A 26,426-nucleotide genomic window follows, 5' to 3' on the forward strand; every position below is an offset into this window, starting at 1 on the left:
TTGGGTTCCAGAGACATCTCTGTGTGGCACTAATCCATTTTGGGATTCAATTGGGAGTCTCTGGGCTAAGGCTGTTGGTGTGCTAAGATGGCATCCTGAGGCAAATTGTGGGCATGACAGCCAGTCTTCTGGGCGGGTGGGGACCCGGGGAGGGACAGCCCAGGTCCTCTGCCACCATGTGGCCTGGAGATTTAGTCCTGAACTCACATACTGAGGGCCTTGCTTGTGGAAGCTCTTGGTCACCGGGATTCCATCTGGAGTAGGCGGGGAGATTGCACCTGCTCCATCTGGGATGCCCTGGTGAAACTGGCCCCATATGGGGCCCGGAGAGATCTCCAGCACTGTGCTACTCTTGTTTCTTCAGAGCCCCTGTCCCTTGAGAAGATGGCAGAGAAAATTTTATCCTAGTAAGGGGAGTGTAGAGGGCAGGGGAAGAAATGGCGGAAGAGGGAAGCCTGTCATTGGGGAGTTTGGAGACAGAGGGGTGGAGAGAGCTGGAAGGGCCATTTGGATGGGAGCTGGGGCTTGGCAGGGGAGACCCGGGCCGGTTTTTTGTGGGAAAGGTGTGCACAGACCCTGGAATCTCCCTGTTTTTGCCCCTCAACAGCCCCTCCAGTGTTGGTTACGTTTATTTGGGGGTGGGGGTGGTGCCGGGGTTCAAACCCACGGCCTTCCACGTGCTCTTTTGTAGAGCGACATCCCCCGCCCAAGTGCTGGTTATTTCTCAGGGAGGTGCTCGGTCCTGGAGGAGACGGGCGAGGTCGCAGGTCTCAGACGGAACAAGAAACAGTGAGAGGAGGAAGGTGGTCACACACACTGCTGTTAGACCACACTCACTCACCTGGGCTCGACTCCCAGCTGTTTTCCTTTCTGTTCGGGCTGTTTCTTTGAGAACCACACCTGGTTGCACTCCAGGATTAGTCCTGGCTCTGTGTTTAGGGATCACTCTTGGCTCTGTGCTCAGGGATCACCTTTGGCTCTGTGCTCAGGGATCTCCCCGTACTCTGTGCTCAGGGATCATCCCTGGCTTGGTGCTTAGGGATTACTCCTGGATTTGTGCTCAGGGATCACTCTTGGCTTGGTGTTTAGGGATTACTCCTGGCTTTGTGCACAGGGATCACTCTTGGCTTGGTGTTTAGGAATTATTCCTGGCTTTGTGCTCAGGGATCACTTCTGGCTTGGTGTTTAGGGATTACTCCTGGCGTTGTGCTCAGGGATCACTCCTGACAGTGCTCAGGAGACCATCTGGGCTGCTGGGGATTGTGCGTAGGTCAGCTGTGTGCAGAGCAGAACCTTCCCCACACTGCTCTCTGCTCCTTTCAGCCCTTGTAACTGTGGAATTCTCTGAGCTCAGTTTTCTTCTTCATAAAACGGGGATAATTACTACCCAGGCCTCCAAGCGGTCTTGCAAGAATGAAATGAGATGCAGTTTGCTCAGCCACATAATTAGCGTCGGGACAATAGTAGCGTATTAAGAGTTCAAGCTGCATCGTGTCCTAAATGCCCAAATGGCCACAGCCCCCCAAGGGTCCAACACAGGGTGCCCTGTGCCCCTTCTCACCCCCTCCCCCTTACACATCGGGGCTGGAGATCTCTGGCTACACCCACTTCCAAGGGGTCTGACGTTCTCTTGGTTTGAAGGGTGTCTCTCTGCGAGGATGCAGAGCGCCTCCTCAATCTTCTCCCCATCCTGCGTTGGGGAGCCAGCCCAAGTGTGCTCAGCCCTCGCCCCACCCCTGGTGGAGAGCATGTCTGTGAGGCTGCACCACTGTTGCCTGAGCTCTTACTGCAAATGCTCATTCCCGGGCACCCCACGTTTCCCACTCAGCTAAGACTTCCTGGGGGCACTGCCCTGGAACCAGTGCATAAAGTACATTTCCCCAAGACTGAGGTGCCCTAAAACTGGAGGACCTGGGGGGTGCACAGAACTGATGGGATTCTGGCCTATGTTACTGTCACTGAACCCCCCACCAACCCAGGGCAGGCCAGGGCAGGCCTGACACCTCCAGTCTCTAAGGCACTGGGCAGGGGGACCTGAGAGAAAACAATAACTAGGGGTATTTCAGAGACCACCCTCAAACAATCCAGCATCTAACGGAAACTTACGACGGGGTCAGAGGTCACCTGGCATTGAACCAGCACCATTTCCAAGCAATTATAGAGTCATAGGCAGTTGGGGAGGTGGTGTGGTTCCCTCTGCCCTTCCCCTAAGGGTGACGATATCCAGAACACAGTGCGGTGTGAGAACCAGGCTCTAGCTCACACCGCACAGACCAAACCGAGTTGTGCATTCTTTCAGGTCCTTCCAAGAGGACTTCTTTTCTGTCCTATGTGGTTCTGATAGGCGATTCTCCATGTCCACCTTATTCCACAGTTTGCGCTTCTTTATTGTGTGTGTGTGTGTGTGTGTGTGTGTGTGTGTGTAGCAGTGCTCAGGGGATCCAAGGGCCTTTTTCTGGCTGTATTTGGCTACTAGGCCAGTCCATTCTGTGCTTATGCCTCCTAAGGCCACGCCAGGAGATATTGGGGGCTGCCATGGGGTACTCGGGGTCTAAACTCGGGTCCTTGACCAGGCCACAGCCCTGAGCCCCTGAGCCCCCTGCTATCTTCCTGTCCCCATGTGATCCTTTAAAAATCAAGACATCTCGAAGAAGATGGATTTCCTCTCTCCCTTCCTTCCGCACGTGGGTTTTGGTGAGGGAGACTGGGAGGTCCCTGGATGTCGGAAGGTGTCAGGCTGCATTTGGGTGATCCACGTGCACTCTTCCTGCCGGGAGCTCCCCACGTTAGCTTCTGCCGGGGCTGCCTGGTATGGGGATGCCTCATTTGTTGGGGAGAAGGAGTCCTGGGGTGCAGCATACAGTCCCAGCTTGGGTTTGCTTTCAGTTCTGTCAGGCCGTAATGATTCCAGTTCATGTTTGGCAAGTCCCATATTTGTCACGGAAGAATGGCTGAATTGTAGGCTGCAAGTTTCCCGATGAAGTCCTTTACAAACTGCCTGGGTTCTGAGGGGGCCCGAACAGAACCCCCTGAGAGGGTTGAGCTGCCTTTTCTTTCTTTTGTTATTTCTTCCCCAAGTCTCCTGATTCAGGAATAGCACCATGGAATTTTTTCTCTCCACCTTCGTTAGACCATTACTTTGGGGGTAAGAAGAAATCGAACAAAAGCCTTAGAGCAGAGGAAAAATTCTTTTAGAGCCACTGGGGGGGGGGGGGGGAGGGTGAGGAGGCGGAGCTCCATGCAAGGCTGGGATCATTCACTAGAAAGGGAGGGGAACTTTTTCCTCCTCCCCCTCCCTTTAAAAGACAAGTGGAGGGGCTGAAGAGATAGCCTAGCGGGTAGGGGGCTGGCCTGCATGTGGCCAGCGTGGCTTCTATCCCAGACACCACTTATGGTCCCCCCAGCCTCGCCAAGCGTGATCCCTGAGCATAGAGTCCCCCAAACCAGTCAAAAATAAAGAAATTCAAATGAGAGGGACCAGAGAGGTAGTCCAGAGGGTAAGACGTTTGCTTTGAATGAGCCTGACCCGGGTTGGATTTTGGGCATCCCATATGGCCTCCTGAGTTCACCAAGAGTGTTCGCTGACTGCAGAGCCAGGAGTAACCCCTGAGCTCCACTGGGTGTGCACCCCTCTCTGCTCCCTGCCCCAGACAGATGAGAAGAGCACCTGTCTCAGCCGTGCAAAGTGATGGTGGCCTTGATTCTTGGCTCTTGAACTTGACTTTGGGGCGGAAGGGGTGGGTCTCTGGCTTTTCTTAGCTTCCTGACTTGGCTCCAGATGAACCAGAGTGGAATCAGGACGCCCTGATGGCATCTGGGAGCGTGTGTGCACGTGCATGTATGTGCGTGCGTGTGTGTGTGTGTGCGTGCGCGCGCGTGCGCGCGCCTGGCTCAGTCACCATCTATCTCCTCCTCCTAGGGATCTGAGTCTTGCTTTCATTTTCTTTTTCATTTAGAGAGGAGGCGTGTCCAGATTTACACACACTGGCCTAGCGGCCAGACTGTGACCCGCCCCCTGCCCCCAGACCATCGTCCCCTCTAGAGGGTGGGCAGGGGTGTGACTTGCCCTGGCGGGGCAGCTGACTACCTCCCCTCCTCCTGGGTCAGGAGGTAGCAGCCTGGTACGTGCCCAGGCCGGGCCACGTGGCTTCCAGCTGGCCATCCGTGGCTGTGCTCACTGCCCTTCGTTTCCCGGGGGCGAGGCCTCCGATGCCCGCTACTGTGCCAGTCCCGTCACGTGCGCCCGGCTCATGAGGCAAAGGAATGAAACCAAGGCCGCCGGGGTGTCCTAGCTGGCACAGCTTCCAGAGAGAGGTCAGACTCGGCTCCTGCTGCCACCTGGGCCGGGCAGCCGCTGCCCCTTCTGGTTTCTGCACGTTTGCGTCATTGCCCCATAGAGCAGCCCCGGGGAGCCGCTCCTTACCGCCCCTGCAGGCCGATCTTCCCATTGCAGGGGGAGGAGGGGGTCCAAAGAACCCCCCCCTTACTGGGCCTCCCTCAGTGCCCACTTCCGCTCACCTGTTCCACCCGATTGCACAGGTGGGCTCGCCCACCTGGAACGACCCTGTACCCCGAGCGGTTCCTCTGGCTGTTCACCCCGCCCCCCCCACACACCTCCTGGAGCCCTCCCAGGGCCGGACGTCATCAGAGGCGGCCTCTAATCTGGGGCTCCGCCCACCCTGGCGGCCAGGCCCAGCCATGGTCAGCCCAAGGTTATCCACCTAGGTTTCCCCTCCAGCCTTATCACCACCGGATATGGCAATTAACTTTATCTCATTGCTTGTTTGCCCATGGGGTGTCTCCCTACTCGCAAGCTGGCAACGTGGGGTGGGGGTGGGGGGATTGATTCTGGCCAGTGTGGAGACTCTGCCCTTTGAAGGGTAAGGGACCCTAGTTCGGGGGCAGAGGCCTTTCCTGCTTCGCTTTCTGTTGCCAGCACCACTGTGCCTGCATCTTCCTCCGTGGTCACTCTTGGGAGCGGGGCTGCTTGGGTGCTGCTTGTCGTCCTGGAGAGGGCACTGGCTGTTTCCTGCTGGACCCCCACTGCACCCATGGCCCCGGGTCCGAGTATCCCTGGTGCCTGCGCATGGGAGCTCCAGGCCCTGCCTGCCCTCCCAGCTTTCAGCCTGTGACTCCTCAGGAACTAAACGGGTCCGTTTAGGGCAAAGCTGCTGGGTCCCCTCCCCCCTCCCTACAACCCCCCACTCATAGCTTCCTGGCAGGACCATACTGATACTTAAGCGGCCAGTTCATCTTGTCCAGCTGTCTGTTTTCTGATTCTTTCTGACCCCTGCGTTGGGAGACGAACTCAAGATGGACTGTGGCTCAGGAAAGGCCCTGGGTGCCTTCCCAAGCTCTGTGACCACGGGGTGATGCAGCCACAATAATAACTATCCTCTCGTTGTTTATCGATTTGCTCGAGTGGGCACCAGTAATGTCTCCATTGTGAGACTTGTTACTTGCATATTGAATACACCACGGGGAGCTTGCCGTGTGGGCGGGACACTTTCGGTAGCTTGCCGGACTTTCCGAGAGCGATGGAGGAATCGAACCCTGGTCGGCCACATGCAAGGCAGCTGTGCTATCGCTCCAGCCCCTAATAATAACAATAATACAAGCCCTCCAAATAGAAAAGGAAAAGGAAAAGCATGAACTCTCTCTTTTGACTTCCTCTAGCCCTGTGAGTCTCCATCCCACTCTGCCCAAGGCTGTATATCGTGTTCGATTTAATTAAACAGATCCACCAAGTACTGATTCGCTACACGCTCACTATTCTTCTTCCGGCGGCCATTCCCAATGGTGTTGGGGGGAGGATACCTTTTGGGAGATTGTCTCTGGGGTGCCTACATGCAGAGATGCACTTGGACACAGGTTTCTTTCCTGGAGGGTGAAGTCTGCTCTCGTCCAGGCTGCTGGTGGAAACTGTTAGTGAGCGGGTGGGCATGGTGAGGCATAGTGAGTGTTTTATTCCACTGCCCAGTGCTGTCTTGGCATACTCAGAGAACTCGGAGAGACTGAGTCGCGTGGCTGAAGTCACCCAGCAGTATGGGATGGAGCTGGTATATGGACACAGGGAGTTTGGCTCCCAGATGCTACGTGTCACCCTTAAAGACCCAGCGGGGTGATGTCACGGGGGCCATTCATTTGCTGAATCGCAAGAGGGAGCATCCTCACCGAGGAGGTGCCCTTTGCAGGGAGACCTGATGACTGGGTAGGGCTTTCCTAGTCAGAGAAGAAATGGCCCTGGGCAGGGCAGCTGGGCAACAGGAAACTCAGGAACTGCCCCAGCACATGGAGGAGAAGAAGTAGCCTGTGGTGTGCGTGTGCGTGCGTGTGCGTGTGTGTGCGTGTGTGCGTGTGCGTGTGTGTGTGCGTGTGTGTGTGTGTGTGTGTGTGTGTGTGTGGTGGGGTGATGGGCAAGTGATGGGCAAATGCCTTTTACCTTGTGGACCAACTGGGAGTGGTTAGGGTTGGCTGAGCAGATGATGGTGTTGAGGGAGGAGAGTCTGTGCCGAGCCTGCCCCCGGCTGGGAATGGTGCAAGCAGGGTGGGTTCTGGAGGAACCACACCCCAGGCGAGTGGGCTACTGGGGAAGGAAAGTGGAGGGGCGGGTCAGGGGATCCAGACAGAGGAAGGTTCATATTTTATTTATTCAGGTTTTAATTTTATTAATTGGGGGGAGGGGGCTCCCCCCAGCTATTCTCAGCCCAAGCTGCTGGACGTGCATTGCAAGGAGCTGAGGAGGGGGTGCTGCCGGGTGCTGGAGGTCACGCAGGCCAGCCCACAGGTGCACGGGGACCCGTGGAACCACACCCTGTGGTGCTCAGGAGAGTCCAGTGCTGCCTCCTACCCCCAGAGAGTTTTTATTTCTTTTTAAGTTATCAGTTTTTTTTTTAAATTTTTTATCAGTGAAACACCATGAGGCACAGTCGCAGACTTACAAATTTTTGTGCTTGGGTCTCAGTTATACAATGATCGAGTACCCATCCCTCCACCAGCGCCCACTCTCCACCACCACCGATTCCAGCATCCCTCCCACCCACCTATCCCACCCTGCCTCTGTGGCAGGGCATTCCCCTTTGTTCTCTCTCTCTCTCTCTCTCTCTCTCTCTCTCTCTCTCTCTCTCTCTCTCTCTCTCTCTCTCTCTCCCCTTTTGGGTGCTGTGGTTTGCAAAAGAGGCATTGAGTGGCAATCATGTTCGGTCTATAGTCTGCTTTCAGCATGCATCTCTCATTCTGGGAGGATCCTCCCAATACCCTTCATTTGGTGCTCCCTTCTCTATCTGAGCTGCCTTTACCCCTAGAGTGTGTGCCTGGCCTCCAAGCCATGGAGTAAATCTCCTGGTACTTATCTCAGCTATTCTTGGGTGTAGTCTCCTATTTTGTTACTTTATGTTCCCCAGATGAATGCAATCTTTCTATGTCTGTCCCTTTCTTTCTGACTCATTTCGCTTAGCATGATACTTTCCATGTAGTACCATTTGTATGTAAATTTCTCATAACAGTCACCTGGAGAGTTTTTCAGTGCCATGCCAAGGGGTTCTGAGCTCCTGGTTCTCATCAACGCTTCCTGGATCTTTCCTCTTAGGTGGGAAGCACGGCCGACTTCTTTCTTCCCTAAAAATTCATTCTTCAGATTCAGTGCTTTGGTGTTTTATTCGTTTTGTTTTTGGTTTTGGCCACGCCCAACAGTGCTCAGGGGGTACTCCTGTCTCTGCCCTCAGGAATTCCTCCTGGTGAGCCTGGGGGACTATACGGGATGCCTGAATAGAACCCAGGTTGGCCACGTGCAAGGCAAACGCCCTCCCCGCAGTACTAGCTCTCTGACCTGACCCAATGCATTGGAAGCTCAGTTTCTCCTATTCCCATTCCACCCCAGCGGAAGAGGAGAGGTCTCTGGCAAACGTGGAGCCCGGCTTTAGCACTCGCTCGCTGCTGACCTACGGTTCATCGATGCAATGGGACTGTCCAAGCCCAGGACAAGCGGGTGCTTTTGGAAGTTAGAATAACCACCTTGTTGGCGTGGAAAGGGCTCCCCACTTCCTTCCCTTTGGTTATTGTTGTCCTGTGTGCGGCTCAGTGCTCACACACTTGGATGCCAGGCTTGCCTTGGTGGTGGCACCAGGGATCAGCCACACTGGGTATGTGGGAGGGTGCCAAGGGTCAAACTCATGGCTCCATGCCTGCCAGGCGTGCACTCTTCCCTGAGCCGCTTCCTGGGCCCCTCTGTGGCACATAAAGAGAGCAGAGGCAGCTTGACGCTTCCCCTGTAAGCTAATCACGGTAGTTTGGACTTTTCATGAACGGCCCTAACTCGGGCCTGGCACGCATGGCCCTGCATGGCCTTCAGCACCCCCCTGTCCATGCACCCGGCGGTCTCAGTTCCTTCGCAGCACGCCTTGGGGGTGGGGGTGGGGGACACTATCTTGTCTGCGGGCTGACCACCACGTTCAGGGCTGTTTCTCTGCAGTCCGTGCGTTCTGCGTCTTGGCTGGACTGCCTGCCTTCCAGGAAGAGGCTCACGCAGCCCTACCCTGGGCTCTTTGGGAAATGCTGAATTTTCTTTTTCTTTTTTTTTTTTCCTTTTTGACAGTTGCTGCTAGTATCTTTTCATTTTTATTTTTATTTATTATTTTTTTAAATTTTTATTAGTGAAACACCATGAGGTACAGTTGTAGACTTACAGATTTTTGCACTTGGGTTTCAGTTATACAATGATCAAGTACCCATCCCTCCACCAGTGCCCATTTTTCACCACCCTGGGTCCCAGTATCCCTCCCACCCCCGATCCCTCCCATCCCACCCTGTCTCTGTGGCAGGGCACTCCCTTTTGTTCTCTCTCTACTTTTGGGTGCTGTGGTTTGCAAAAGAGGCACTGAGTGGCAATCATGTTCGGTCGATAGTCTACTTTCAGCATGCTTCTCCCATCCTGGGAGGATCCTCCCAATACCCTTTATTTGGTGCTCCCTTCTCTATCTGAGCTGCCTTTTCCCCTAGCATGAGTGGCTGACCTCCAAGCCATGGAGTGAACCTCCTGGTACTTATCTCAACTATTCTTGGGTGTTAGTCTCCTATTTTGTTATTTTATATTCCCCAGATGAGATTGCATTCATTTGTATCACTGTCATCTGATTATTCATCGATTTCCTCGAGCGGGCACCAGTAACGTCTCCATTCGTCCTAGTCCTGAGATTTTCGCAAGTGCCACATTGGAAGCTCTTTCAGGGTCAGGGGAATGAGAACCATCATTGTTACTGGGTTTTGGCATATCGAATATGCCACGGGGAGCTTGCCAGACTCTGCCGTATGGGCAGGATACTATCGGTAACCTGCCGGGTTCATTTGTGGGATATGAAAAATATGGTGTGAGGCTTATGTCCAAGGCCAGGTAAAACAGGGCCAGGAGGACTGGTCAGAGGTTGGAAGCTTGCCACAAGTGTGTGGGAAACGAAGGGCAGTTAGGATGGAGAAGAAACCAGCAAGACAATAATAGTTAGAAAAAAATCACTCTGGATAAGAACCAAGTGTTGAAATTGAAAGTAGGTAAAGGGATATTACATGATAACCTTTCAGTATCTGTATTGCAAACCGTAATTCCCAAAAGGAGAGGGGGGGAGAGAGAGAGAGAGAGAGAGAGGAGAGAGGAGACAGAGAGAGAGAGAGAGAGAGAGCAGAAAGTGCATGTGATAGAGACAGATGGGGTTGGGTGCAGGAGGGAAATTGGGGACATTGGTGGTGGGAAATGGCCACTTGTCAAGGGACGGGTGTTGGAACATTACATAACTGAAACCCAATCATGAACAACTTTGTGTATCTCACTGTGATTTCACTTCACTTATCACTTAATCCCCGTTATTCATCGATTTATTCGAGCGGGTGCCAGTAATGTCTCCATTCATCCCGGTTGCGTGCTAGCGTAGCCCAATGGTATCTGTTCGTTTTAGGAACATGTAGAGCCTCAAACCGATCATTTAGGGTCTTGACGAAGAAGTCTGACCATCTTATAGGTGGGCGTCCACGTGATCTTTTTATTTACTTTTTATTTACTTTTCTCTAAATTTTCAGGGTACCTTAAAAAAAATATCTCACTGTGATTTAATTAAAAAAATATTTTTTAAAAAAATTAGACCATGCAAAGGGGTTGGGGGAAGCCTGAGGTGACCTGCACTCGGCCAGTGCTCCCTGCCTGGGACCGAGGTCTGCGCTGTCCTCTGTGCTGCTCAGGGTCCCGGGAGAGACTTTTGCTTGGGAACCAGGAGGTGCCCTTTGCTCTCGTCTGGGCTGTCTGACCTCACTGTTCTCAGGGGCTGATCCCAGGACCAGTTAACTTGGCCCGTCCCCCACCCCCACGCCCCGAAGGCCGCCAGGACAAGGAGCCCAGTGTCCTTGGACATACTCGCACCTACGTCTGGAGGCTGAGCGAGTGGCAGGAGGGTTTATTTTCTCCTTCCCAGTCCCACGGTGGGGGGTGGCCCAGGCTGCCTCAGTAACCTTCCTCACTGCCTTGTGTCCTTCGGGGTGGCCAATGGGGGGCCCGTCCTAGCCTAAATGGTGATGCTAGCAAGGTTTTTGTTTTGTTTTGTTTTGTTTTTTGGGTTTCGGGTTTTGACCATAAAGGAAAAAGATCTGGTCCTCCGAGTCTCTCTGAAGGCCCGTGTCTGGGCAGGGCTGAGGTTCCCTTGCTCCGGGCTTGTCTCTCCAGCTCACCTGCTCTTGGTTTCTCTCTTTCCATTTCTGCCCAGACTTGGGGTCCTGTCTGCTCACTGAATCCAGGCTCATCCCTCTGTGATGGCCTGAGGGGCCCAGCTGCATCCTTGGGGTGTTTTGAAGATACATCCTACCTGCGGCTTTGGTTTTGTTGTTGTTTTTGGACATACCCACAGTTGCTCAGGGCTTACTCCTGGCTCTGTGCTCAGCTATCACTCCTAGGGCTGCAAGGGGACGGGGGGGACGGGTGCGGGGAGGCAACCTCTAGGTGTGCAGTCAGTGGATCAGACTGGGTTGGCTGCATGCAAGGCAAGCGCCCTGTGCACTGTGCTATCTCTCCGGCCCCCCTACCTAGGGCTTTGGGGTGTAGAAATGATACCTCTGGTTTCTTCCGAAGATCAGGGTGGATGTGAGGGACCTGACCAGTAGATCCCAAGACTGGGCTACGGGGATCCCACCCACACCCAAGTATCTGACTCTGGAGTAATAGTTAAAGTAGTTTTCCAGGAAGATCGAGGGGTCCCTATCTGGGTGTTTGGGCACTGCCTAAAGCAAGGTCCCCCCTGCCCCATGCCCCAGAAGGTGGAGTTTGGTGCGGTGGAGCTTGGAGGTTCCAGGTGGCAAAGCCAGGCTCACCAGTATGGACATGTTTGGGTGTCATCATAGCCAGCACAACTCACAGACCGGGCCAGCTGGACATCAGCCCTGAATTCTCTGCAGGGCTTATGAGCTGGGATCTGGTATTGTACAAAGTCCGCTGGGGGTGGGGAGATAGGGCAAAGGCTAGGATGCATGGTTTGCATACCAGAGGCCTGGAGCTGATCGCCAACACACATCCCTAAGCACTCCTGGGAGAGACCCTCCTGCATTGAGCTTAGAGTAGCCCCTGAGTAGTGCCATGTGTGCTCGGTGAAAAGAAAAAGCCCGCTGGTTCACGGCAGAAGGTTTGAGTTCTTCACAGAGCCCTTATATAATCTGCAGTGAGAGATTATGCTTCCCTTATCTCCAAATGAAAGACTTTGCAGCAGTTATCTCAAGCTCCTTCTTACTCTAAAAGTTGTAGCACTGTAGCACTGTTGTCCTGTTGTTAATCGATTTGTTCGAGTGGGCACCAGTAACGTCTCCATTGTGAGACTTGTTGTTACTGCTTTTGGCATATCGAATATGCCATGGGGGGCTTGCCAGGCTCTGCCATGCGAGTGGGATACTCTCGGTAGCTTGCTGGCCTCTCCGAGAGGGGCGGAGGAATTGAACCTGGGTCGGCTGCGTGCAAGGCAAACACCCTGCCCGCTGTGGTGTTGCTCCACTCTAAAAGTTAAGGACATAAAATGGCCAAACAGTCCAGAAGGTGGGTACCAGCTGGAATGGCCTTCCTGATGACCCTGATGCCTCAGAGGCCTTTCCTTTGTCCTGGCCTCCAGACAAACCGGAGTTGCCTTTGGAGAAGAGGTAGGAAGGAGGAAGGCTATTCTTTGGGGCTGAGTCATGTGATGTGTAGTCTAGAATTGTGGGCAGTGTCAGAGGAAAGACACGGGTTCGAATTGTGATCTGACCGCATCGCAATCAGGTTCCTGCTTTCCCCCACTCTCTTCCTCGCTCACTGTCAGTGGACCCTTTGTCCAGCACTGGGCATTCTTCCTGGTTCTGGGGATGAGACAATCGGTAAAATGAAGTGCTTACAACCTTAAAACTTAGGTGCTGGAGCGAAGAGGTAAGTGACTTACCTTTTTTTTTTCTTTTTTGAGTCACATCCAGCGATGCACAGGGGTTGCTCCTGGCTCTACACTTAGGAATTACTCCTGGCAATGCTTGGGGGACCATATGTGATGCCAGGGATCAAACCCAGGTCAACCACATGCAGGGCAAATGCCTTACCTGCTGTGCTATCGCTCTGGCCCCCGCTGCCTAACCTCTTTGATTTTTTTTTTGTTTTTGTTTATTTGTTTGTTTGTTTTTCCTTTTTGGGTCACACTCGGCAATGCACAGGGGTTAATCGTGGCTCTGCACTCAGGAATTACTCCTGGCGGTGCTCAGGGGACCACCACATGGGATGCTGGGAATTGAACCCAGGTCAGCCGTGTGCAAGGCAAACGCCCTACCCGCTGTGCTTTCGCTCCAGCCCCTGCTTAACCTCTTTGAACCTCCATTTTTCTACCTGTAAATTCTTTTATTATTAATTTAGGGGGAGCTTTGCATCAGAACTGCAGTGGTGGTGGTGGTGGTGGTGGATGACATCCAGGATGACACCCAGAGGTGCTCAGGCAGCTGCGCAGTGACAGGGAGCAAACCAAGGCATGCATTCCAGCCCTTTGAGCTAGTTCTCTGGCCTTCTACCTATAAGGGTTTTGCTGCTGTTGTTTTTGTTTCATTTTGTTTTTTTTTCTTTTTGTGGGGGAGAGACATCTGCAGTGCTTGGAGGCTACTCTCTGCAGAGTGCTCAGGGGTTGTTCCTGGTAACACTCAGGGCACCATGGGACGTCAGGGATTGAAACAAACCGTGCATGCAGCACTTGAACCATGGTAGCCTTTGATGGTGAACATCCCAGCTACCCTTCCACTTCTTCCCCGTACCTCTGACAGGCAGCTCCCATCACTGATAACTGTCCAGGCAGCCCCAGTTACTAGAAATTAGCTGTTCCTGTTATCCTGGCTTCCATATCGAAAGTCCTTTTTGTTCCAGATTTCATTCTTTTTATTTCTAATTAAATGGGAAGACCATTCGGTTGAATGAAAATGAACTCCAAATCCTTGAACCACGGAAGTTTGAGGTTTCACAAGGAAACACCATGGCTTTGGTTGGGTTGGAATTGAGAGGTGTGTGCTTTTTGCAAAAGGTTGTTAGATCTCTGGGTCTTAGATTTTTCTTCCTCCATAGACTTTGGCTGCAAATTCTTCTCTTAACAGGCTTTACTTTGATCCCTCATAAAGGAGAGACTCATCAACATTCACTTTTAACTCTTTTCCCTTTAAAGTTCTCCTTCGTGAGACCGCCTCTTGCTGGAGATAGGTTGGGCAGAATCAGATTTTGCTAGTTTTGAAAAAGGTTTCAGCTACACTCTGGAAAACTCAGCAGCAATCACCAGGGAGGCCTCCTGGGGCTAATCTGGCTCTCTGGTCTCCCAAGTTCCACTAACACTCAGAGCCCAGCCAAGGTTGGCTGAAATCAACCTCATGGAGATTTCCCCCCTGGTTTCCAAAGCCCCTTTCCCTAGTTCCGTGACTAAGCCAACTCCCCACCCCACAACAGCCCAAGTCCTAAATCACAGTGGAAAGAGGTGTGAAGTATTGCTCTTGGAGCGGATCCCTCCTTCTGGGTTTCCAAATGCATCTCTGGCTACCACAAAGCAGGGAGATGGGCAGGTACCGGGAGAAGGTTGGCTTATTTAATTTTGCGAGATATATACTCAGGAACTGGAGCGATAGCACAACGGGTAGGGCGTTTGCCTTGCACGCGGCCGACCCTGGTTCAATTCCTCCATCCCTCTCGGAGAGCCCGGCAAGCTACTGAGAGTATCCCACCCGCATGGCAGAGCCTGGCAAGCTCCCTGTGGCGTATTCGAAATGCCAAACACAGTAACAAGAAGTCTCACAATGGAAATGTTACTGGTGCCCACTCTAGCAAATTGATGAACTACGGGACGACAGTGCTACAGTGCTATATACTCAAGGTTAGAGATGATGAGAATGTTGCTCATACCATATAAGAAGGTGCCAGACATCCCTGTCTTGGGGTGGGGGGGAATCGGTTCTCCCATTGAGCACTGAGAGTTGGCGTATCCAGTATCCCAGGTTGGGGCACCCATAATTCTTTTTTTCCTCCCCTCTCCTGCCCTCCCCTCCCTTCTTCTTTCCTCCCCTCCCCCTCCCCTCCCTTGTTCCTAGGATTGAACCCATACAAGGCAAGTGCTCTGTTACTGAGATGCATCCTTATCCCCCAAATACATGATTTCTTATCATGGATGTTTAAACCAGGAACTATTTTAAGGACCAGAGGGAAGTCATTGAGCTGGAATGCAGGTTTGGCCTAACAGATGCCCAGATTCCACCCCCAGCACCACATGGTCCTCCGAGTATTACTGGGAGAGACCCCAAACTCTGGCACTGAGCTGGGAGTAACCCCAGTACGGCTGGATGTAACCCTAAACTAAAAACAAAGCAACTACAATCAAACCGTATTTCAAGAAAGAGGAAAGCCCTTCCTTCTCCTAGGTTGAGTTTCGTGAGTTAATTTTCCCCTCGGCATGAAATGGCAGAGGACGAGGGGCAATGGAAAATTAAAAAAAAATTTCTCATCTGTTCTGTGTGTAGACCACTCCTGGTAGTGCATAGGGCTTATTCCTGGCTCTGTGCTCAGGGGTCACTCCTGAGGGGGCTCGAGGGTCACATGTGATGTCAGGGGATTGTATCTGGATCAGCCATGTGCAAGGCAAGCACTCTGTCCATTGTACTACTGCTCCTGCCGATAAAAGAAATATTTCTTAGCCTTACTTCAAGTAAGTAAGTAAGTAAGTAAAGGCCCTCCCATTGACCATCGATTTGCTCGAGCGGGCCCAGTAACGTCTCCATTGGAGACTTTGTTGTTACTGTGTCTGGCATATCGAATACTCTCGGTAGCTTGCCGGGCTCTCCGAGAGGGGCGGAGGAATCGAACTCGGGTCAGCCATGTTGGCTGTGTGCAAGGCAAATGCCCTACCGCTGTGCTCTCGCTCCAGCCAAGTAGTTGGTTTTAAAAGGAGCTGAAATAACTTGTCTCTCTCTGCTATCAACACCCTTCTAGAGTCACAGAATTCTTCCTCGTTTGGTAAATAAAGTGGAAGACTCCCTGTCTTGTTAGTAATCTCTGCACAGAGAACTGCTCTGTGGATGATGGAGAATTTGCAGAAAAGGGAAAGTAGGCAGTGCAGGGTTGGGTGTAGCCAGGCAGGAGAGCACTTGCTTTGCACAAGCGAGGTCCTGGTTTTGAGTCCCAGCACCACTCAAACAGCAGAAACCCCAGAACCAAAACAGTGCGATTTTAAGAGACTGAATTCTGAAACCAAACTATTCGAGCTGAATTCCAGCTGCCTCCCCTTATTATCTTACCCTTTCTGCAGCTCAGTTTTTGCACCTGTTAAGCAGGAATAATAATAGAGCCAACTAGACTGAATCACAGAACTGGAGGCTCAGTTGTGAAATGAAGTGAGAGTAGTCTTGTAATATGCTTTGTATATTGACCTGGCATCTCTGAAGCATGAAGCAAGCATGTTATTATTGGGGCAGTGTGCCTCCATTTTCCTCATCTGTAAACTGGGCTAATGATGAAATGCAGTTCACTATAATATATATTTTGCATGCACATTATGTATAGATTATATATGCTTATAGAGAGTACATGTTTTTGAATGTTTATGTCAGTTTTTACAGCATTGTGGATTATGACTGAATGAAATATTAATTTTTACATTAGAATACAAATTCAAAATACTCCCCTCTGAGCCAGAGAGATAGTAGAGTGGAAAAGGCATTTGCCTTGCTCACGGTTGGCCCTGGTTCGATTCTTGGCACCCCGTGTAGTCCCCCAAGCACCACAGGAGTGATCCCTGAGCACGAGCCAGGAGTAAGCCCAGAACACTGCCAGATGTGGGCCCAAAACCAAATCAAACCAAAAAGAACAAAATACTCTTTATTTGAAGAGGGAAAGAACGTTGGGTCAGTGGTGGAGGGATGATCACTGGTGCTGGGTTTGGAGCTGGAGCAATGAATGTCTTAAATTCTGTTACCAACAGCTTTGAAAATCACAGATCCAAAATGAAAACAAACAAAACCCTCCCCATAGCAGGGCAGTAGGGGAAGAAGCAGAAGGCATCTGAGCTGAGATATTTCTTTTCTTTTTTTAAAATTTTTATTAGTGAAACACCATGAGGTACAGTTGTAGACTTACAAATTTTTGTGCTTGGGTTTCAGTTATACAGTGATGGAATACCCATCCCTCCACCAGTGCCCATTCTCCACCACCACTGATTCCAGTATCCCTCCCAACCCCCATCCCCCTCATCCCACTCTGCCTCTGTGGCATCCCTTTTGTTCTCTCTCTCCTTTTGGGTGTTGTGGTTTGCAAAAGAGGCATTGAGTGGCAATCATGTTTGGTCTATAGTCTACTCTCAGCATGCATCTCCCATCCTGGGAGGATCCTCCCAACACCCTTTATTTTGTTCTGTGACCTGGAACAAATGACGTTGCCTCTCTCTGCCTTGGGCTTTCCATCTGTAGAATGGGATGCAGAATAGACGGTGCTTTACAGGACTGTGCAGCTCTGAGGGGTCTCCTCCGATGTTAGCAGCACCCAGCAGCTCTGCACGGTTCAATCAGTGTTCATCTCTTTGCAGATGGTTTCATTGAAATGTTTGATTGGCACTGGCCAGAGGGTTCCTGTGCTTTTTGGAAGCCCTGCTTTTCAGGAGATAATTGAAAGGCAACTCTCTTGCTGTTTGCAGATGTGGTTCCCCTCCTGGGCTTTTTCTACGCCTCCAGTGGAGAAAACACAGGCATCGTGAAGAAGTTCCTGAGGTTTCAGAACCGAGAGCTGGAAGCGACCCGAGGCCAGCGGATAGATTACCCGATGTAAGAATGCGCAGGTGGGGGGTAGGGGTGGGGAGCCCGGGAGGACCTACCTGAGCAGGCTGGTAGCATCTGGTAGGAAGACATAGCTTTGCAATTTACTTTGGGAAAATGTTGAGGAGATTTACAGTTTCAGTGGAATTTCTGGTCCTGAAAACCTCATCTTGTTCTTGAATTATTCTGGGTTTCGTAATCCTCAGCTGAGACTTTTTAGGTCAGTCCCAGGAACCATGTGGGCAGGGAAGCCGAGTGTGTGAGCCCTTGCAAAGCTCCAGGCGCAGCTAGCTAGCTAGCGGCAGGCCAGATTGCAGCCTCTTCCTTTTCCGTCTTGGAAGATTGGACCGAGCTGCTTGAAATCTCCCAGTTTCTGATTTCCTCCATTGATTTCTGTGGAAACACACACACACACACACACACACACACACACACACACACACGCACAAACATTTTTTTTCCCCTTCTACTGAATTGAAGTTGTTGCAAATGGTTCCTGTTTCACCTCCAACCGGATGGATTTAGCAGGGTGATTTAATTCTTCCCATGCTGCTGGCTGTAGAAAGATCTTGAGTCACTTTACTGAGCGTATGTTCTTGCTAAGCTTCCTTGTAATAACTTATCTTCATGAGCTTGCTCAGCTGGGTGGGTCAGGAGGGAGCTGTGTGGCTCCATCTGTTTGCATATCTTACCACTGATTTGGAGGCCAAATTACAAAGCCCAGAATATTCTAAGAAGGACTCCTTTGGATGGATTTCCCCTCCACCTGTCCCCCAGAGCTTGGAGCTGTTGCCACTTTAACCCAAACGGAGAATTAGTTACTGGGCGAATAAAGAGTTCCCTTGCACTTGTTTTGGACCCAGATCGTGTTTCATGTGCAAAATGCAATGGTTCCCAGCTCTTTCTCTTTGAACTGCCTGTCACTCGGCCGATGTGAAGCATCAAACCAGTGTTGAGCAAATATTTGTTGAATGATTGATGGTTCACATTGGTTAAATCTGTCCTAGTTCAGTTGACTACTGTTCTTTTAGTCTCACTCACAAATCACTGATGTACAGTGGGGTGTGTGGGTTTGTGTTTGTGTGTGCGTGTGTGTGCATGTATGCGTGCATGCGTGTATGTATGTTTATGTGTGTGTGCGTGTGTGCATATGTGTGTGCATGTACGTGCATATATGTGTGCGCGCGTGTGTGTTTGTGTGTGTGTGTGTGTTTTATCAACTGAAATAGCCCAGTCCAGAAATGGAACAATTAGATTAGTGGATTCATTTTGGCCAGCGAGAACTGAGCTACGGAGCACCCTAATGTGTGCATTAGCGTCTTGTATTTGTCTCTCAGCATACTGCCGTGGCATTTACAGACGATGACATTTTTCTGCCTCCTTAGGGCTTTTATCTTTGAAAGAAACAAAATTGCTCAAAGAGCCCTAATTATGTTTTTTCTTTTAATCATCAAAAATTAGAATAGCTTCTTATCAAATCACCTCTTATTAAAATCCCGCTTTTAATTCTATGTCTGGCTTTATAAGCCTTAATCAAGAATTCAGATGCAGGCATGCAAGTGGCTGAATGAGACATAGGAACAGTTTTAGGGGCTAAGGAGAATGTTGGTTTGATACAATGATGCTTCGCTCCTGTCTTCTGCAGTTTCTATAACCACCTCCTTTGTCTCAAAAATCAAGCTTTGCAAGCTGATCTCCCATGATGAACACAGAGGCAAATTCAGCCCTTCAGTTGGGAAGAAAGCAATTTTCTTGGTCATTGTTAACTCTAATTACCTGTTCTTGGATGATATCAATCTGCAGAATCTCTTCCCCTCATTCTTCCAGGTTTACGGTTTCATTGTGGCTTTATTTACTCCATTATTGCAAGGCCAACCTCTGTGGGATTCTGTACTTTGTGGATTCAAATGAGATGTATGGGACGCCTTCTGTGTTTCTTACAGAAGAGGGTAAGTACGAAACAGAGTCCTTTAAATGCTATTGGTGTCGTCTGATGCTCTATGGGACAATATGGCTGTCGAGAATAAGGACGATACTGTCAGAATGGTGGTTCACAGAGAGTGATGGTTTCCAAATGTGAGGGTGAAGTGGGAAAAGAAATTTCTTTTCTCCAGGAAGCTTCAAACAGATGTCTTATTTTCAAGAGAATGCACATAGGTCTTTTTTACTTTGGGTTGAAAGGAAGAAGGAAAATGATCTGGTCTTATCACTTTTTAGGGCAATTGTTGAAAAAAGGGTTCAGCCACTTCTTTTACTCAGAAGTATTTTGTGTCATTTCCATGAGCTGTAATTTTCCTTTTAGGCCACTTGCATATTCAGATGCATCTTGTCAGAGGAGAAGACCTTGCTGTCAAGACAAAATTCACCGTGCCCTTGAAGGAATGGTTTCGACTCGATGTCTCTTTCAACGGAGGCCAGGTACTGCACCCACGTCCCGGGGAGTCTTGGGTGACTTAGTCTCAGCCTCTCGTGGGGCGCAGCTTTACTCTCAAGTCGGGAGAGAGAAACTCGGGCCCAACACATTGGCTAAATGTGAACCGGTTTGTCATGATGCACTTTTTAAGATCCGACGTGCGTAGGTGAAAGCTGAAACCGTCAGACTCCCGTTCGATTTGCTAACTTTTAAAGTTATTCTTGAGATCATCTTTAGGAGGGTACAGAATAGAGCCAGCTCCAGAGACACCATCATCTGAGCAATTCAATCTTTTCTTCCTCGAGTGAGCAAGGCTTTGCGGAGATCAGCATTAAAACAGCACTGGCTATGTTTATATGCTATTAAGAGAGCTTCGGCTCTCCCTCCCCACCCCCACCTTTCAGGAAATTTATTGGTTAGTTCAGTCAGGAAATGGTTTGATGCATTTGGCCATTGGAACAATTGATTATGTTTGGCCTTAAACAGACAAATAATAACCAACCAACTCTAGTGATGATACTGGTGGGATGGAGGAACCGTCCCCACTTTGTTCTATAAAACACTGTACATACTGTTTTAAGCTCTCATAATGCTGATTTTATGGGTTCTGGCAAATCTGTTGTTGTAATTGAAGACAATTTCATTTCTCTGTAGACAGGATGCCAAAATCTGCCACTTCCCTCTGGTTACTTCATCCTCTCAACAGCTTTTTTTATTGATTTCGTGTTTTGTTTTGTTTTTCTTTCCCCCTAGAAACAAAACTGAAGGTAGGTTTTGTTTGTCTTGTGAATTCGATGATACACAGGCTTGCCTGGGTGTTTAGGTTTATCACGTATCTTGTTTCTGTAGAGAAAAGAAATCTGGTGGGCCTGAGTGGCCTCCTGGAGAGGGTTCTGTTCAGTGAGAGCTGGTAGTTGTCAGGGTGGGTGCACGTTTGAGTCCTTGAGAGAGTGGAGACGACATAACAGTGGGCCCTGCTGGACCTTCTCAGCTCCCCTGAGGCTCGAGAGGGCCTTCCAACCTAGAGGCTGCTGCCATCTAAGGAAATCAGCCCTGGATTTGTGTGTCTCTTAGGCATGAGATCACCCAAGTAAACTGCAGATCTTATTTTGCACCTGCTGTATGCAGGGCACTGTGCCCAAGGAGATGATAAGCTATTTCTGGAAATCACACAAAGCAGGTGAAGGCATGTTAGAAGATGTTGCACCTAATTGGCAAGTGACTCATATTGACTCAGAGATGGGAGCGCGCCTCCAATGCTGGTATGTGGGGAGGGGGGGGAGGGGGGGAGGAGGGAGACAGTTTCCTCTAGAATGTTCCCATTGAAGGGCATAATTGAAATGAATAAATGGAAAAGGAGGTATCTGAGCACCTCTGTGAGAGTTGAGAGAGTGACCTGCTCAGTAGAAATGTCCATATCCTAGAGAAGGAAAGAGGAAGAGGAAGAAGAATCTTTAAACGTGGAATGTAGAGCAAATTTTGAACTTGAAGTCAGAATAAAAGGCCAGTTAAAGCATAAAGAAGAATTAGCAAGACCTGATGGGGTCTAGAGGCAAAAGAAGAAGTGTTTTCAAATAAACTTTACTTTATCCTCACTGGTCTCCCTACTTTATGTTGCTTCCCAAATAGTAATCATTTTCCTACAGAGTATTCACTCCCTGATAATTATGGCTCTGGCTACATGGAACAAGAAGTGGGCTAAATGTAAATGGTCGTTGGCTCAGAGATACAACTGATGGAAGTGATTTTCTTCTTTAAGTCGAGATGCTGTATATGGCAGAACCTGGCTGGTCTCTGCCAGACGCAGTGATGTGGCCACTCCTTTGAAAATCTATTTTGACCTGCATATTTCTTACACACTTGCTCAGCATTAGCCTGAGGGAAGTAAAAATAATCCCTAGAGTCCAAGACATAAGCAGAAACAAGACCCATGAAAAATCCTTCTGGGGCCGGAGCAATAGCAGCAGGTAAGGCATTAGCCTTGCACACGAACAACCTAGGTTCGATTCCCAATCTTTCATGTGGCCCCTCCACCCCTACCAGGAGTGATCCAAGACCAAACATCATCACCACTGATAGAATGACGGTTCTCCTGTTCAGGGGAGGCTCAGAGCCCAGAACTTTCAGAACCCCAGAACTTTCAGCGCCAGTCATCATTCCCTCACACTCTCAGGGCAAAACTCTTTGTTGCATCTCCTTTCGGGCAACTTCCTCAACCTTTCTATGCGATGATCATTTAAATGCAAACACAGCACATGAAACTTTGGCTTGATGTTGGGAAGAATCTATAGCACACCCTGGGAAATGCATGGTAGAGATTTTTGGACTACATCAAGTCATTTGCAGGGATTACATTTCTTAAGTCTTTAAATGTATGCAGGACCAAGCAGCTGTTCAATTTTTTTTGGCAGAAACTGATCAGGCAAAATCAGTTTAATGCCCCACCTTTGATGAGTGATTTATACCCAGGATTCTGTTTATCATGTGGGATGTGCAGATGTAACTGATCTTTATATCTTTGTAGATAGAAATAACCACCAGTACTGGCCAGGATTTGAAAAGCTACCATAATCAGACCATTAGGTAAGTGTACATTTGCTTTTTTTTGGCAGGGGAGAGGTTTGGGTCAGACCCAGTGAGGCTCAGTATTTGGGGGTCACTCCTGGTGGTGCTTGGGGACCACTAGGTATGGGGTGGTATGGATGCCGGGGATTAAGCACCTTACTTTCCATACTATATCTCTGAATCCAATTGTAATTTTTTTTAACAAAAAAAAAAATAGAGTATACTGCCCGCATGGCAGAGCCTGGCAAGCTCCCCATGGCGTATTCGATATGCCAAAAACAGTAACAAGTCTCACCATGGAGACATTACTGGTGCCCGCTCGAGCAAATCGATGAACAACGGGAGGACAGTGCAGTGCTACAAATCTTCACCTTAAAAAAAAGTGGTGCTGGGGATTGAACCTGGGCTTCGTGCATGCGAGGTATGTACTTTGCCACTGAGCCACATTCCTAGCCAGGAATGTTTATCCGTTAGCCCTCAACCTGCCTGTGCTTGCACAAACCTCCCTCCGTTTCTCCAAGAGCAGAGTGCAGTGGTTACTAATCCTTATCCTTTTTGTTTTTTCCATTGAGCACAAATTCCTCCTGTTTCCCCCCACAATCTTTTTTCTATGCAAAGAAACTAGTTCTTTCTCCAGATCTCATTGTAAATTCTTCCTTTCATGGCACTTTGTAATTCATTTTCTTTGAAAATTATCTTCTACAGAGGATTCCGCAAAATAAATCAAGGTATTAATGTTGCTTTGTTGAGAATGGTTGGTACCTCTGGCCCTAGTATAAAGCATAAAAGCAGACAGTCTTCATATTTATGTTCATAATCTAAATTTGAAATGTATGCAACAATTGATATTGGTGTAACTTTTCATCCTTATATAACATTCTCTACCCGAGTTGCAGAAATGGAACATTGGGTCTCTTGCTTTGTATTTCATGATTTTTAAATTTGATTTTATACTCCCATAGAGTGGGTTTTATGGCGGCAAGACCAAAGGCAGCCTTCTTTAAGAACTCAGTTTATTTCATCCGTGCTCTACTTTATATGCACATACATATCATATCACATATACAATTAATAGAGAATCTAATAGGATATATTTAGTATAATGGAATGAGTTGTATTGTTAAATGTTTCAGAGTATGGCTAAAGAAGACAAATGAAAACGACCAGCTTTGTATGTATTATTAAAAAAAAAGTATCAGGCGTTCTCAGTACTTGACTGGTGGGTGTTAATTGTGCCCCCCCCCCCCCCCGCTTGTCTTGTCACCAGCCCAGAGCAGAAGGACACCTCTCCACACTGGGTCCCTTCTCTCAGAATCCCCATTTAACCTATTTGTATGGAAACCAATTATGAACGAAAGGAAAGCAGGGAAGTGGTGGGAAGGGGCTTAGGAGACCAACCTCTCCACGATTTTTTTTTTCCCCTTCTCCTCACCTTTGCTGTTTACAGTGAAGTCCAACTCATTTCTTTTTGGCCCTGCGCACCTAGGGCCAATAAATTCTTATTCTCACGACCAGATTAAAGGATTAGAGTTAGATGGAGAGGCTAAAGCAGTGTTATTCCATAGCCTGCAAAGCGAAGGTCAGGGGTGCCCTGATCGCTGTATTGACGCAGAGAGCCCCAAGAACAGAGTCAAAGCCTTAAATGCGCCCAGTAGATTTAGAGCAGTTGGAAAGATTCGCCGTCTAGAGGTTAGTTACATAACAGGTGACAGAGGGCTCTGAAGATTTCCAGTTCTGAGACCTGGGTGTTTGTGGTCTGCGGAGAAGCCTGTAAAATGGTGTGTCGGCTGGGAACATGGGCTTTATGGAGGATGGGGGGGGGGGGTTGGGGGTCACACCTGGCAGTGCTCAGGGCTGACTCCTGGCTCTGCACTCAGGGATCACTCCTGGCAGGCTCAGGGGGCCATCTGGGGAGCTGGGGATTGAACCTGGGTTGGGGACTGGAGCAATAGCACAGCAGGTAGGGCGTTTGCCTTGTACGCGGCCAACCCGGGTTCGAATCACAGCATCCCATATGGTCCCCCAAGCACCGCCAGGAGTAATTCCTGAGTGCAGAGCCAGGAGTAACCCCTTTGTATTGCTGGATGTGACCCAAAAAGCAATAACTAAGTAAATAACTAACTAAATAAAAAGACTTAAAAAAATAAAAAAAGAACCTGGGTCGGTCAAGTGCAAGACAAGTGCCCATACGTTCTACTCTCTCTGGCCCAAGGCTGGAGCATCTTCAAATAATCCCTTCCCCTTTCTTCCCTGACTTTCGCACACATCCTTAGGATGTCACTGACAACCAATTCCATTTCCCCCAATTGAATTTCATGGTTTCTTTTTTTGTTTTCTCTGGGAAGGCTTCCTGGCCGCTGAAATCCCAGGCCTCTCCGGGCTGACGTGATAGATGGGGGGATCGCAGTATGATTCAGAGACGCAAATGCCTTGTGCATAAAATTGAACGACACTCTCCTCCCCCCAAGCAAAAAATCCCCCAACCTCAAATGCCTCACTGTAGGGGTTTGCTAGAGCTGTCAGAAGGGAGGGAGAGTCACACCCTGGGGGGTTCCACGGCTGCAAGGATGGGGCCAGGAGATGGCTGGAGGGCTGACGCCTGCGTTGTCTGCAGAAGTGCTGGTCTGAGCCCTGGCTCTGTGGCGTTCCCCAGCAGTGCCAGCGTCTGCCTTCCGAGAGGCAGAAGCTCTGCAGGCCGCGCTCTGTGCAGGAGGCCACGGGAAGGCTCTGTCCAGGTCTCTCTCCAGCTCCTGACAGTTGCCCACTCCACACTGCAGAGGAAGTGCTTGTTCACTCTGCTGCTCGCCGAGGCTTGCGTTTGGTGAGTCGTGGCACTGGCACAGTGGGCCCCCACCAAGGGTCTCACTCTCAGGGCGACCCCACCACCTTGCTCTGTGGCTCACGCAGCATTGCGGGTGTGGTGCTTTCTGGAACTTGGACCTCTCGTTGTGGTACTCACCCACACTCGGCTGTGATGCGGTAGGAGCCGCTTTTGGCATCAGCAAAGCTACCAGGCTGAAAACAGCAGAGCCAGCCAGGATCAGGGTCGGAGCATGGGGCACATGGGGTATTCAAACTGGTCACCGTTTGTTTGCAACACAGACCCTGAGCCCTGTGCTTGTCCTTCAGGCCAGTGTCTCTGTTTCTAAGGAAGGGCACAGTATAAACGACCTGTGGTTCAGACTTAACAGAAGAGGAGATGCAATTTAACACATAATAGTAACTCTGATAAGTAATATTTATGGTTTATTTATTTATTTATTTATGCTCTTTGGGACACACCCGGCGATGCACAGGGGTTACTCCTGGCTTTACACTCAGGAATCACTCCTGGCAGTGCTCGGGGGACCATATGGGAGGCAGGGAATTGAACCCGGTCTGCCATGTGCAAGGCAAACACCCTACCCACTGTGCTATTGCTCCAGTCCATATTTATGTTTTTTTATTTAGGGGCCACACCTGCCAGTACTCAAGGGCCACTCCTGGCTCTGTGCTCAGGAACCATGCCTGACATTGCTTGGGGGCCTATATGTGGTATTGGAATTTGAACCCGATTCATGACTACAGCCTTATGCTAGGCAAGCTCCTTTACCTTTATATTATCTCTTGACCCTTCTAATTCACTGTGTGTTTTTGTTGTTGTTGGTTTGTTAGTCTTGATTTAGGGCCATACCCTGATTTACTCAGGGCTTTCTTCTGGCTCGGCACTCAGGGGTCACTCCTAGTGGGACTCTGGGAAACATAAGTGGGGCCTGGAATCGAACCCAGGCCGGCTGCTGCCAAGGCAAGCACCCTTCCCTCTGTAATCTTGCTCCATCCTTAATGCAACGTTTTAATTTTTATTATTTTTAAATTTATTTTTATTTTATTTACTTTTTGTATCATACCCAGCGATGCTCAGGGGTTACTCCTGGCTCTACACTCAGGAATTATTCCTGGCAGTGCTCGGAGGACCCTATGGGATGCTGGGAATCCAACCTGGGTTGGCTGTGTGCAAGGCAAACACCCTACCCGCTGTGCCATCGCTCCAGTGTAACATTTTTAAAAAGAAAAAAAATCGTAGAAAAATGCACAATGAACAAGATAATCAACACGTTAAGTAACTGCAGAATTGGTATGTGATCATATAGGATTTCAGCTCTCAGGACTG

At 49.7% G+C, this 26,426-nt stretch overlaps 1 protein-coding gene across 1 annotated transcript in view; it reads left to right on the forward strand.

Annotated features, from left to right (window-relative positions):
• The window catches only part of SEL1L3 (SEL1L family member 3), a 127,489-nt gene that overhangs the window by 14,598 nt on the left and 86,465 nt on the right, over positions 1-26,426 (forward strand). The window contains exons 3-6 of the mRNA XM_056125590.1: positions 17,181-17,307; positions 19,126-19,247; positions 19,601-19,716; positions 22,236-22,294. Of these exons, the coding sequence (XP_055981565.1) occupies positions 17,181-17,307; positions 19,126-19,247; positions 19,601-19,716; positions 22,236-22,294 (424 nt within the window). The remainder of the gene's footprint in view (positions 1-17,180; positions 17,308-19,125; positions 19,248-19,600; positions 19,717-22,235; positions 22,295-26,426) is intronic.

This window comes from Sorex fumeus, unplaced genomic scaffold (genome assembly GCF_029834395.1).
Source record: "Sorex fumeus unplaced genomic scaffold, SorFum_2.1 ptg000055l, whole genome shotgun sequence".
NCBI classification, from domain to species: Eukaryota; Metazoa; Chordata; class Mammalia; order Eulipotyphla; family Soricidae; genus Sorex; species Sorex fumeus.